Source organism: Calidris pugnax, unplaced genomic scaffold (assembly GCF_001431845.1).
Source record: "Calidris pugnax isolate Ruff unplaced genomic scaffold, ASM143184v1 scaffold24, whole genome shotgun sequence".
Taxonomy (NCBI): Eukaryota; Metazoa; Chordata; class Aves; order Charadriiformes; family Scolopacidae; genus Calidris; species Calidris pugnax.
Window position 1 is genome coordinate 100,645 of NW_015090922.1, and position 14,354 is coordinate 114,998.

Sequence of the window (14,354 nt, forward strand, 5' to 3'; positions counted from 1 at the left end):
TTGGGTGTTTGAAGGTAGTGTGCTCTGTTTGCACCACCTCGGGCTGCGATACCGACAGATCTCAAGCTAAGCAGAGCCATGCCTGGCTCAGTAAGTGCACGGGAGAATCCCCAAGCAGGAAAAAAGGCGGAAAGGCATTGGAATAAACAGTGTGGGTGACTGAGCACAAGGCATTCCCTCCTCCGAGTCGGAGGCAAATCAATTCCCCAGCACAGCGGGACACGGTGCTGCACTTCTGGAGGTGCCACCTGGAAGACGAGCTCTCAGGCTGCAACCCTGACTGCTCATGGTCATTAAAGCTTTCCTGGCACTCCTTGCAAGAGCAGAGTCGTTAACCCTGTGTCCTGGCTGAATTCCAGCTCGGGTGATTACATTCTCCTGACCTTCCTCCTTTATCTGCAGTAAATTGAGGAGATTTACTGATGACACCAAACCGAAGAGGCAGGGGTAGTATCAAGGAGAGAGATTAAGCTCAGAATGATTTGGGACCACAAAACAAAAGGGCACATCAATGCCATTCAGTGTGGAGAAAGTAAAGACAAAAAATTCAGGATAGAGTACAAGAAGGAAGAAAAATGCCTTCCCTGACCATCAGGCTTCATTACCCAGAAGAAAGCTGTCAGGAGTAGGAGAAGTCTCCAAAGCACAGTTAAACTACGGGTGAAGGCAAACACCAAAAAAAGCACTGGCTGGGATTGCTCTGGGTGGGATATCTCTGCTCTGGCCTGTCAGACAGCACAAGGGCCTGCCCTCCTGCCCAAACACTGCTCCTCCCTGGACTTGGCTCTGCTACCTGTAGATATCCCGGGCCATTCCAAAGTCTCCAATTTTAGCCACTCTCCCAGGCCCTCGACAGGTAAGGAGGCAGTTCCTGGCAGCAATATCCCTACAAGGAAAGGGAAGAAAAGCAACAGAAAGAGAAGAACCACTTAATCATTCCACAATTTTGCAAGCCAGAAAGAAAATAACAAGCAGTACCTACTTTCCTGAGCTGCAGAGAGCCCACAACAGCCAGGAAGGTCAGCGTTTATGGATAACTAGTGATGTCCCAAATTCCAATCTACCCCAACAGCAGGAGCAGCTTTGCTCTTTAACGTTTCCTCTTTAAACTTCATGTAACATCTTCCAGCTGAAACAATGCGCCTTCCCTGAGCCTCCCTTCACCCCGGGAGCTATTTTTATGCCTCTGAGGAGTTGCAATCAGCAGGGCTGATTTCAGCAATGTGCTGGTCCCAACACCAAGCTGTCAGGGGAATGATCCACTGACCTGTTCCTAGTGTGCTCATTCAAATATCGTCACACGGGTGTTCTGTCAGAGACAGGAATCACAGAATCATAGAATGATTTGGGTTGGAAAGGACCTTTAAAGATCATGGAGTTCCAACCCCCTGCCATGGGCAGGGACACTTCCCACCAGACCAGGTTGCTCAAAGCCCATCCAGCCTGGTCTTGAACCCCTCCAGGGATGGGGGAGCCACAGCTTCTCTGGGCAACCTGTTCCAGAACAACAACGTGCAGGTGTTGCTCTGAAGACTGAAGGTATAGGCCTGGATGTGAGTACACAGCTCAAGCTCCAGCTCCACCTCTGCTGGGCTGAAGTAAACCCTGAGATCTGAACACCACGGTGGCATACCTGGTGGGTAACTCCTTCAGAGGAGTGAGCTACAATCTCTCTCTCTGTTTATCTCTACTCAATGGGCAGAATTTGAGACTCAAACACCCTGTTGTCCAGGAGCAGGTCACAATAATCACGAGCTGTTGCACTTTTGGCTGTACTTGTACAGCCATTCCTCAAGAGGGAGAAGGAATGGGTTCCAGAATGAGAATTCCAGAGTATTAGTTGCTCCTATTATTCTGACTTTATCTACCCTGTTTAAAGGTATCCAGCCACTAGAGTGCAGCAGGACACAAAGATACCAAGCAGGGCATTAGGAGTCAGTGCTGGCCTCTACGCCAGCCATGCCCACGCTGACACAGATGTCTTCACCTACCTGTGAATGAAGTGGTTCTCCTCAAGGTACTGACACCCACAAGCAATGTCACGAGCCACGTGGAGCAAGTCCAGCATGGAGAGGGAGGAGGGCTGATTCTACCAAAAGACAAGGGACAAACGTGGGTTAAAAGCAAGAACGGGGCATGATTCGTCACGGATGCAGCACTGGGGACTCTCCAACAGGTGACATAGCTCAGATGCTAACAACAAAGGGATTACAAAAATGCACAAGAGAGCATTAATATCCATGAACTATGCAAAAATGTGCAGGCACAATGGCATACAAATCCCAGGGACAGAATCAGAACAGCTGGATACGACTTTCCAGCTCCATTGGGATGTCCCACAAGAATTTCCCCCGGTTCTCATGGGAGATATTTCTGAATTTTCAGCCTGATTTTTGAGATCTGTAGCCCGAACTGGTCCTCACTTGGTTTCTTTGTATTATTGCTCGTTCCTTTCTAAAGTCACCTTGAACAATGAGAATGACATTTTGTATAATGGCATGAGTCACATTTGCTCTTTCCCTCCTCCACATCTGTGTAGGTTTTATCTTGCCCCTCAGAGCACTGACACAGGTTTGTGTAGCCAACGGCTACAGAAGACTAAGGCTGCCAACTCCTTGTTCCTGCCCCTCTGATGGAGTCCACAGCCCTTGCCAGCAGCAGCCAGATGCTTTAGTGAAAAGGGCTCAGCACCAGCTCGTGTTCACCGGCCTCTGAAGCCAAACCATCGGCTTCTGCACCGAGGTGTGAATCAGTGATCCCTGGGGCCAGTCCTTGGGGCAAGGAGGAAATCACTGCTGCCAGCAGGGTTGATGACAAACAACTGGGTGGCCATGACTGCTTATTCCACAGCAGCCATTTAGCTAAGTGTTTATCTGCAGCCTTAGTTACTTGACCAAACAAGGCTCTCCCACCCCCTGCCTCTCCCTCATGACACCTGCCCTTCTGCCCAGTGCCCCTGGGGCTCTCCCACTGATGCACAAACCAGCACGGGTTCTCCAGTGACAGGGACCACCGGCTCTGCCAGCTCCTCTGTGGTGATGAAACCTATCTCCAGACTGATGGGATGCTCTGCTGGTCATCCCACCTGATCTAAACCACTGCTAACTGGGACTGGAAATAAGTCCAGGCTCTGTAGCAGGCAGTAGCCGGTAGTTAAACAGTGACTGGTAACACCTAAAAAAGTCTTAACATCTTCTGAAGAGATAAGGAAAAACCTGGCCTTAATACTTGCCCAATAACATAACTGAAAATTGCTGCATTTCTGTGTGAACAAAGCCTTTTTTTTTTTTTTTTCAGTGCGGTGCCATAAAGCAAAATTGTGACTATGTATCACTTGCTTGTATTTTATTCTTTACGCAGTATACTTCATTGCATAGATATATTCAATCGATTCTTTAAAACACCAGGCTGCATCTCCCCCTAAACTATTTTTTTGTAGAGCAACCATTTCCTGAAAACATAAAGCCTCTCCCCACTCCCCGACTTTTGTGGAGAGGGGGGAATAATCTTTTTTACCTCTGTGAGTTAAAGCAACTCACCAGCTACACAAGGTGGGTACAGTAAGAAAGGATGCAGATACCTTCTTTTTGCCTTTCAGGGAATAACCAAAGGGAAAGAAATATCTCAATCTACCCAATCCCTCCTCTTCTGGGCAAGGGTCAGAAACCTGAAGTGAAAACCGAGTAAAAAGCCCAATTCTTTACTGTGCAATCGATTCCAGACCTGAGCTGTACTGCGAGTCAGTCAAGAGGCTGAAGCCACATGCTGATTTGAGCAGCATGGATTTTTTTCTCTTTTTCCCTTTTTTTCCCTTCCTTCCCCTCCTCGGATGAATTCCTTCCACTTTTTATTTGGCTAAATACAGTCCTCAAACAGATGTGACTGCCCAGCCAAGGACAATTTAGCTATGTAATTTGTTTGAAAAATGGAGGTTTGGGATTCATTTTGCAAGAGGAGCAGCCTTGAGACACCGAAGGATTCGCTTTATAGCTTTTGCTCCCCAGATGAATGGACAATGCCAGCTGCAACGCACCGCTGCTCAGAGCGGTGGGCATGCTGGAAGCACCGGTGTGACACCTCCCTGGGTGAGGCTGAATCTCACTAAAGATGAACAAAATTCTGTGTATTGTTCGGTGTAATCACTGCTCTGTGCAACAGGCTGCACAACACAAAGGAGGGGAATCATTCATCCATGTACGATTTATCTTCCGGAGCTGTTCTTTGATTGCGCTGCTGTGTGTGAGAAAGATCAGCCCTGAACTTCCCAGAATGGACAATTCTGCAACGCTCATAACGAGCGAAGGCTCCAATTCCAGCATCTCTGAATCTACCAGATGAGGAGGAAGGGATAATCCCGCAATAGATGTGAAACTCTATTAGAAATGGGACAGAGAAACCCTTCAGGGCTGTAAACCCTTGACCCATGGAGGGGTTTGAATCCGAAGCTTACAGAGCGGACCTGGCTGGCATAAACTGACAATATTCCACAAATTCCACTGGTATTGTATCAGGGATGTTGGACGAACATCCGGCTTACGTACACATGACCATTCTCGCTTAGAGACCAGCAGAATCATTGTGTGTTGGCTTTCATTATTTACAGGAAGAACACAGAAGCTCAACATGCAACAACCTGTGCGGGCAGTATTCTCATCTCCTGTTAAGTTGGGTCCCATGCCCTGATACCTCCTGCAGTAGTTCCAGCTTCCCACTTCGTGTCTCCTACAATGTCTTACACATTCCCCCTTCCCTTGCTTCCCGTTCTCTTCCACCATTCCCTTTGCTCCCTTCCATGATTTCCAGTGGCTGAGCACACAGCAATGCTCCGCGTGCGTCCTGCTCATAGCCACACAGGTTCCTGCTGGCCAGCAGCAAGCCAAACAGGACAACTGTTGTGCTCATGGGTCACTCTAGTGTAGTGATTTCTCCTTCCTGGACCCCTGGGGGAGATGTCAATGCCTTCGAAACCTCTATTTAATTTGACCGAAACTGGCAAATGAATTTGAAGTTACTGGCAGGTGAGTGGGGAGAGCAATTGGGTGGTGAAGGGAGAGAATGAACACATACTTCTGCTTCCAGCATGATTGCAGAAGAGACAAGATGTAGGTGGGAAAGACAAGGTAGTAAGGAAATCACCTGGAAAAATCACAGAATGCTGGGGCTGGAAGGGACCTTTGGAGATCATCTAAATAATATAAATTTTAAAAAAGTACAACACTGGAGAAAAACAGGGGGGAATGAGAACAGTAATTCATACAGTGCTCACTGCACAGTAAGCAGTGCACCTCTGCTACTCAGTCAGCTGGGTCTTGTGTGTTCAGTTTACTCCTGTTGGAAGCAAAGCTCATACAAGCCTGTTTACTCTGTTTACCTTGTCTTTCCTGTCCTTTAACAGGCCTGGAAAGGTAGACATCCAGTTTGCTATGCTCATCTTCTGCACATCTGCCTTGAAAAAGCAATAGGAGGAACAAGGCAGCTCAGGGTTCATTAACAGTAATGCAAAGATACAGCCAGCAGTACTGAGGCGTGGACCTTATGCACAGACAGTCTGTCACACCTCCAGTATACACAGCGGGTAAATCCACTCCCACAGCTGGATCCTACACTTCACAGAGCACAACGCCCCACACATACCTCATCTCACATCAGAAAGTCAGTCTCCCAGCCTGGGTTTCTGAGTCAGCAGTCAAGCGTGTGCACCAGAGGCTGATTCCTCAGCACTCACAGGTGCCACTGGTGCCCCAGAAGCTGCCCTGGCAGCCAGAGGATGAATTATCCTGTCATTCTCGCCAGGCACCCACCACACGGGGGAAGGAAGGCATTAGATGGGGAACAGAAAGGTGTGGATCTGTGTACACAGGCTGTCCATATTCACCTAACTGTTAGAGAGGGACTGGAAACTGTTTATCTGAATCAGTTCCAGCTCGCAGCTGCCCACCTGCATTTGAACTTCGTCTTTCCCAAAGCATGACAGGCAATGGGACAGAGCAGAAAACAGCAGCAGCAGTCCCAGCTCTGCTTCAGTCCTGGGGGTGAGTTAAATGCACGAACAGGGGAAGATCTTCAGCACAGGAAGGACATGGACCTGTTGGAACGGGTCCAGAGGAGGGCCACAAGGATGCTCAGAGGGCTGGAGCCCCTCTCCTTTGAGCACTGGCTGAGAGAGTTGGGGTTGTTCAGCCTGGAGAAGAGAAGGCTCCAGGAGGACCATACAGTGGCCTTCCAGTACCTAAAGGGGCTACAGGAGAGATGGGGAGGGACTCTTCATCAGGGAGGGGAGGAATAGGAAAAGGGGTAACAGTTTTAAACTGAAAGGGGAGATTTAGATGAGATCTTAGAAGAAATTCTTTACTGGGAGAGTAGTGAAACACTGGAATAGGTTGCCCAGAGAAGCTGTGGCTGCCCCATCCCTGGAGGGGTTCAAGGCCAGGCTGGATGGGGCTTGGAGCAACCTGGTCTGGTGGGAGGTGTCCCTGCTCATGGCAGGGGGTTGGAACTGGATGATCTTTAAGGTCCCTTCTAACCCAAACCATTCTATGATTCTCAAGGTGCTGGGAACTGCCCCTGTGTGTAGCAGTAGTTGTGGTCAGTCTCAGGTAACCTCATACACGTCAGGAAGACAATGAAGGAGGAAGAAAGGAAGGAGAGATGGTGAAGGCAGAAAGAGCAATAGCATGAAGGTAACGTAGTCTGTGCCTGAAGTGAACCATCCACCTCTTGGAACACTTTTCACAGGGGTTGCACAGAGCTACTGCTGACAGAAATGAAAGCCTTTTGGCTTCCATTGGAAGGAGGAACTCATGACTGTGGCAGGGGCAGAGAGAAAGAAACCCCTCAGATCAGAAGGCTCCTATGACTCCATCCTATAAAGATTAAGAGCACAAAAGCAACTTGTTCATTTTACTCCGAGTAGGTAAAAATCCTTGCCGTACAAGACTAATGTTCTTGGTGCTTCCTCACAAGACCCTGATCATTACTGAGCTGGCTTCTCTCTCTAATTTAATGAGCCGAAAAGATGCTTTTGTTGCAAAGTGATGGATGCCCTTGCCCTACCCCATCCTGTTTCAGCTGCCACCTCACACATCTAGCACAGCCTGTCCTGGCAGTTTTGAACAAAGCACGTGTAAGGCCTCTTACCTTGCAAGAGCCCATATTGCAAACCATGAATTTCCCTGTTCACCTCCCACCAAGCTCAGCCCATTCATATGAGCTGACAACAGCATCTCTAGACACTACAGAAAACCAACCTCTGTTTATAAAATGATTGCTCAGATTTCAAACATCTTGACATTCTGGGTGTTTAGCCTTCTTATCCAGGCAGGAGCCACTTTATTACAATCTATCCAAGACCACAGTGCTCCTGGGCAACACAGACCACTTTCTATGTCTGAAAACCAGACTGCAAGGAAAAAATACAAAGTCGATCTGTTTCCAGATGCCTCAAGGAAGAATCTTATCTGCTAGAGCCAATTTGTGTCTCTCTTGTACTGATAAAATCCAGCATTTTGCCCTGTGTCAAAGAAATGTAGAGTATAAAGCTGGGCCCTGGTGCTAAACTTCAACAGCATCTGGGTGCCTTTCTGATCCAGGGGCTCAGAGCAAAGTTATTTTTCTAAAGTACTGATTCCTCTCTAGAAGTCCTAATTTATTTCTTACACATTTCTAACTGACTGTCATTTCCTACTGAGGCTGATTTCAGTGGGAAAACCTTTAAAACTCGGGACTAAAGACATCTGCTATTAAGTCAACAGCTCCAGGCTCTGGATTCTCTTCTTGCCTTAGTCAAACTTGTACTGACAGATATCCACAGAAATGCACCCAATCAGCAGTTTAAATAATGGATTTATCACTAATACCTTAATGCTTCCCCCCAGCCTGCCCCCAGCTGGTGTAAGGAAGGTAAGGGTAGAATTTAACATCTTTGATTTTTTTTCTTTCTTTAGATAGTATCTGCAATGCTATCTAGCAAAGTCCAGGGATGAGGCAGTTCTGCATAACCCCAGCAGCATTGTTCCCCGCAAATCTGTGTCCTGCCACAGTGGTCTTCTAGCAATGGAAATTTTCTGACCCTCTGAAATGCTGGGAAATAGTCGCTGCATGGATCAGCTCTTTTACAGTTAAGTATTTGCCTTGTGGCAGCAGCTTACTAAATAAAATTCAATTTTCTATTTTCTTACCGGTCTAGGCCGTGTCTCTCTCAGGAATGATTTCAGGTCACCTCCAGCCATGAGCTCCAGCAGGATGAAACGGGGCAGTGCCTGCAAGCTCACCCCGATACAGCGCACAATATTCTGGTGGTTGAACTTGCTGTGGAGACAGGGAGACTCAATTACAGAGCAGCTTTGATCCAAAAAGCACAATTACAGAAAAGAATCCAGACGTTTTGCTGTGGGGAATGTGTATTTTTTTTTTCAGAATAAGTAACAAATCTCAAAGGCAGAGTAGCTGGAAAAAGCTAAAGCGCTACCCCTGCACTTTGTGTCTGCCTGCCTAGTGCAGAACCAGCGGTGGGGAAGGAGTGGCTTCTGGCTGCTTTTCTACCTCGGATATTCTGGGTTCTTTTTGGGCTACAGCAAGACTTGGGGGTCACAGGGAGCAGAGAATGTCTGATAGCAGAAAAGTCTGCTCCTAATTTCACTATCCAAGGGGCAGAAGCTGAGCCAGGGCAGAGTTGTTCCTAAGAATATACTGACTGGGGTTTGCTTATGTAGGGGATATTCCTCAAGATCTAGTCTAGAATATTTCCTTATTTCTCCAGATCTCAATGCAGTAGGAAACTATTTCTGCAGATTCTAGGACTCAGTCACCGAGATGTGACATGACAGCAGCATTAGGTCAATGCCGTGTGTTAGTTTTGAGTAGTTCAATCAAAACTCCTAAGGTTTCTTCTTACCTCATGTTCTGTTCTGGTCTCTAGGAGAAATCAAAGGATTTTATTATCATTTCTAAGAACTGGGCCTCAAGATTTTCCATTTGCATAATGAAAACCACTGTGGACTCCCTTGAAAATTCAGTCCTTAATCATCTGGTGCCTCAGTTTCTTCATTTGTAAGAAGAAAAGGATGGTAATGCCTATCCTCTTTCTAAAATACTTACAGCCATGAGCTAAAACTACAGTATAGATGTGTTGCATGGACATCACCTCTCAAAGCACCGTTTCTCCTTGTAGTTCTGGACTTTGCAAGCCTACACAAGTGTGTGTTCATCCTATTCATACACACCTAATAATGAGAGCTTCCATGAGGAAGTCCAGCTCATCTTGCTCCGAACACACTTCTGGCAACGTCTGGAAAAGAATGAACAGGTTGACAAGGAGAATATATTTAAACTTACATACGTAGAACACCTGACATAATCAAAAGCACCAACATTGTCTGCAATAATCCTTGTTTCCCTACCAGGAACCTCACCCTAAGATAACAGCTAGACCATTACTAAACTAGACTGTGAAGCCTGTTGAAAGGTACAGATCAGAACACACGGCCCATTAATTCCACTGTTCTCCTCCTCCCAGCAAAGGAAACAGCCCAGAGTGCACAGGGAACATGCTCAATCATATGGGACTCCGCTGTACAGAGAATGAGGAATGAGATCCACAGCTCCTGAGCTCTCAGACAGTTCGATACTGCTACCTCCCAGCAAAACTATGAACTATAACCAGCAGTAGGACTGTGCTGCTATGCAACCTCTAGGAGAAACCAAGCTAGCTAGGCTGCTGAAGACCTGGAGAACCCTACCAGGGTCTCCTAGGATTTAGCTTCACCTCCTTGTATGGGAGTGGTGTGATCCCTGATAAACCAGCCACCTCCTACCTGCAGGCTCTTTGATGTATGTGCCAGCTGCTCTTGGCCCTGTGAAAACTTTTGGCCTCTGACCCAAAGGCTCTGGAGAGGTTACACCACCAGGTGTAGCATGTGGAGGATGGACAGAGGACGGATTTATTTCTCATACTTGCAGTCTACTGCAGCTGTGTGGGAAATCTGCCTGTTTACTACTTGCAGACCTCTTTTAACAGTCTCACAAGCCCATATGGTACAAGTTGTACCACCGCTATGATGGATTAAAGTGTTGCAATAGAGCAGCGACCTTTCTGGCTACATCCTTCAGTACTATGGTAACGCTTAATTCATCTCCATTTTTATAATGCATTGGGACTCTTGGGTGAAAGGTGCATGAAACCATCATGATAACTCATACACTGTCACTTACTTTCACAGCCACCTGCAAGGGAGTGGGGTCGCTGGGGATCCCTGCCACCTGACCTTCATATACCTCACCAAAGGCTCCGTGGCCCAAACCCCTGGACAGACCAGAGAAGACAAGAAGGTTTTACTACAGAGAACACACATTATAACACTGTGGTCACAGCTCACAGAACGGGCTCACAATTTTCATGGCAGTGAAACAGGGAGAACTGGATATTTAGGCTGATGATACCACTTCTCACCCTACACAGGGGACCAGACCTTGATGTGATCTTTCCTGGACCTACAATGTATTTAATTGGTAGGGAAAGCGATCCTCAAAAGTGAAGAGTTCCCAGTGAAATCAAGCTGCTGGCACTGCAGTGTGTGATGGACGTCACTCTTCTATGGTTTTGGTGTCAGTGCTTTAGTGGTGAGTGCAAGAGAGGCCTTTCCCACACCCTAAATACATTAACAGTTCCCATCATTTTATGCATCACCATTAAAGAAAACACTGAACAAGAAACCAGGAAGCACAATGGTTCTCAAAAGACCCAAATTCTAAACCAATTACCTTTTCCTGATTTATTTTGTGATTCTGGGTAAACACCTTAGGCCAGTAAATGGTGATGACAGTGCTTTGTAAAGCACTTGGCTCTAGGAATTCGTGCTGAGAATTGTTTCTGGCACTGATCATATTATGAAGTTCACAGTTTTATTTTTAATAAGGGTACAAGAAGAAGAGAAAGAAATTAAAGTCATCACACAACAGATCCTGCCCCCCACGATACAGATTTTGCACACCTGTCTATCGAGTTTTCACTCACTCAACGCTAAGTCAGCTGGTACAGCAATAACAACACAGCAAACTCCAGCAGAGAATGAGGCCCCATCCCAGGTCCCGAGTCCCTCTTAATGCCGCACGGGCTGCACATTGGGCAGCAGTAATTTGAGCCTCTAGGAGACATTTCTGCATCTTGGTCTGGGTACAAGGCTCTCAATAAGGCTCTCTTCTACAGCATGCACTTTCCTGTCCCGAGGGACACACTGATTCTGTTCCCTGGTCTACCAGCGGACTGGTTTGGCATAGGCTGTTGCTCTCCTGCCCACTCTAACAGGGGCTGATGAGGGCAATCTGCTCTGCTATTGCATAAGGCTCTGTCTGGAGTTTTGCCAGGATAAAGACCAGCCTGGGCAGTGAAACCACAGTGAGAACTTGCGTTGCCTGTGACTCAACCAATTCTAATCACATTTTGGAGGTATCAGCTTGAGACACTATTCTTGGCTATGCCTGGCCAACTGATTACAAACTGAGGGCATAAAACAGATCTCTACAGCTCTTAACTCATCCTCCTCCCAAAAAGCCCACCTTCCCTGCCCTTATCAATTCCCAGCTGTATCTTCTGCTCTCTGCAGCTTGCCACACTTCAAAAATCCTTTCAGAGCCCAAGTTATAAAGGCAGCAGCAGCACAGGGTACACTGGAAACTTCCAGATGCAGCCCAGCAAGATGTGCAGGTGAGGGGGAATGAGATAAGAGGCAGCAAAACATTGCAGACTGCATAGACTGGTCTGAGCATCATCTTCTTTAGCACCTTAAGCTTTTTGTGTAAAACCGCACGGCACCAGGGTAATGTCAGATTCACAAGTGGCACATGCAGTATCCTGCAGTAGCACAAGGTGGGAAAGAACTCTGAATTTTCAAGTTTTTCTTAAGAGATTACTTTAAACTTTCCAGAAGTTCTGATCTGGACATCGCTATCCTGCCGGCTTTATATTCCTGTCTTTCTAATGCTGTCTGGCAGTCTCAGACCCGTTGCTTTTCCTGCTGTTGTACTTAAGGATGTAATTGTCTTTACCAAAGATCCTATCAAAGATTTTAAAAGAGCCTCCTACAAGCCTCAGCTTTCCCAGCATTTCACCAGTTAATACTGAAAACGGGTCACTCGTTGCACAGTTTGCAAAAGATGTGTCTGAATTACTGGTGATGACTCTTCAGTTCCTCTCATAATCTCAGATTAACATGGCACCCGGAAAAGGTGAAGGAGACTGCTGAAAAGTCTAGTCCCATCCACACAAGCCTAATTCCTGCAGATTTTTTTTTTTTTTAAAAAGGGGGCACAAGTCTAAAAGTGCATGAGAATTTGTACGTCCCTGCACAAAGACACAACTTCCCATCTGTGTAAGAGAGCCAGCATAAGCGAGTGGGTGGTGTGAAGCATGGGGAAGGCAAAAACAAATTTACCGGATGAGGGAGATGTTTTTTCGAGGCACCTCTTTGAGGTCACTAATGGATGTGGTCTTTCCTGCAAAGCAGTAGTTGGGATTGTAGTCTGTCATGATAGTGGAGGTCCGCAGCTTGCTCAGCTTGTATTCCGGGCTCTGTAACTCCATCTGCATGGCTTGTAGCTCCTGGTGCTTCCGCCGATACACTAAACATGGAGAGCACAGTAAACCAGAGACACAGGTTGACTTTGGAACAGGACAGCAGCTGTGCAGCACCCCTCACTGCAATTCACTCTGTGGCCAAATTTCAGTCAATCAAACCAGACAGTGACACCGTCATATTTCTGTACATCGAATAATTACAGAGAGAAAATGGAAACTGAAGATATCCAGGAACTTTTGATTTACACATCTTATGAAGAAACAGGCTTGCTCACGAACTGTTTGGAAGAAGTAAAATGAATTTCACTCGCAGAGATCTCGGATTTCACAGTTCTGAGGTTTTTGTTTTGTTCTATTTAGTTTAACTGAACCTTCTGAGTCCAGTTCCAAACTTGAGGGAGTCAGGGTATAGCCAACTTTCCTAAATCACATAGAATTGACTACAATCTGAAACCAATTATTCCATCTTATTGTTTAAAATGGATAAACTGTTACCTCAGAATGACACGCTGTACATAAAACTAGCTTATTTTGCAAAACTTCCCTTGTTTCTAAAGAACCGAGTTGGACTAAATTCGAAACCAGTTTATGGTAGTGTTATATCCCTTCAATCACTTCGTTGATTCTTCTAAAACATCATTAGAAAGCACACCTTGAAAGGAGACATCCTGTGGATATTCCTTGCAATCGTGATTGATAATGTAGGATTTTTTTCAAAGCAAGATGCCAATTGTGAGCAGGTTAAACCACTATTACCCTTACTATTGATTTCTGTGGCAGCTGGGTTGAGCCCAAAGACTGTGACAGTAATAGCTATTGCATCTTCTCCAGCAGATGTTGCTCAGGGGAAGAATTTAAGGGGTAAACATGTGCTTGCAAAGGCAGGTGGATGTAATGACCTATCCACAAACCCTTCCTGTCCTCCATTTTCCTCATCATTGCTTTTGCTTTGACTTTTTAAATCACTGCTCTTTCCTGCGATGGCAATGATAGGCTAGTTGGATGGAAAGAGGATTACTCTTCCACTCCCAGAGAAGTAATTAGTAATTTTAAAGGGGTACTGTCAGGCCAGAAATCATACATGTAGGACCATGTGTGTGCAACTGATAACTCCTGAAATTCTTAAAAATGAAACAGCAGCAAATCTAATTTAATAGCTGCCATTTGCTGCCCTGGGAACATCTCTCCCCTCCCCCAGACTATATAAAGTGTGGACAAAGAAAGGTGGCAGAGCTGTGGTTTGAATCCCTGGCTGCTTTTCATTGATTCAAATCTATGGCGCTTGCAATTGAAGGCAGGTGAGCAATTGTTTAAAATAAGAAAATGAAAGGGTGAAAAATACCTTTCAGAATTTCAAATAAAGAGGCCAAGAATGCTCACATCATACTAAGTAGCAGTTTGTAAAAGGGGAACCCACGTGAGAATTTCAAGCTGAAATATCATATATTAAGAGGACAAATTTGTCTATAGGCACACAAATGAAAAAGCTTGCTTTTAGGCATTAAGCACCAGCAGCTCTCACAAAACCAGTGGCAGCTGTGTTCTGGCAGCTTTACTCTACAACAAGAGTAATAATGTCTCTTTCGAGATGCAGTCAGTAACCGAAACCTCCTCAAATTGGTCATTGTGTTTAGAAACAACTACTGAAATATGAAGTTAAGGCATGTGTGTGGGAAGGTGTCATTAAATGCAGCAGTAGCTAAAAACCTGAATCCTTTTGCCTCCCAGGGCCCAATTATCCCTGGCTCAGATCCAGCCCTCATATGAAAATATCTTGTGCGGA

The 14,354-nt window shown here is 46.1% G+C and overlaps 1 protein-coding gene across 1 annotated transcript in view; it reads right to left on the reverse strand.

Moving 5' to 3' along the window:
• Positions 1-14,354, reverse strand: part of ALK (anaplastic lymphoma receptor tyrosine kinase) — a 234,102-nt gene that overhangs the window by 11,430 nt on the left and 208,318 nt on the right. Inside the window, exons 18-23 of the mRNA XM_014951272.1 lie at positions 12,429-12,615; positions 10,210-10,300; positions 9,222-9,286; positions 8,178-8,307; positions 1,992-2,089; positions 794-886 (exon numbers count right to left, since the gene is read on the reverse strand). Coding sequence (XP_014806758.1) covers positions 794-886; positions 1,992-2,089; positions 8,178-8,307; positions 9,222-9,286; positions 10,210-10,300; positions 12,429-12,615 — 664 coding nt within the window. The remainder of the gene's footprint in view (positions 1-793; positions 887-1,991; positions 2,090-8,177; positions 8,308-9,221; positions 9,287-10,209; positions 10,301-12,428; positions 12,616-14,354) is intronic.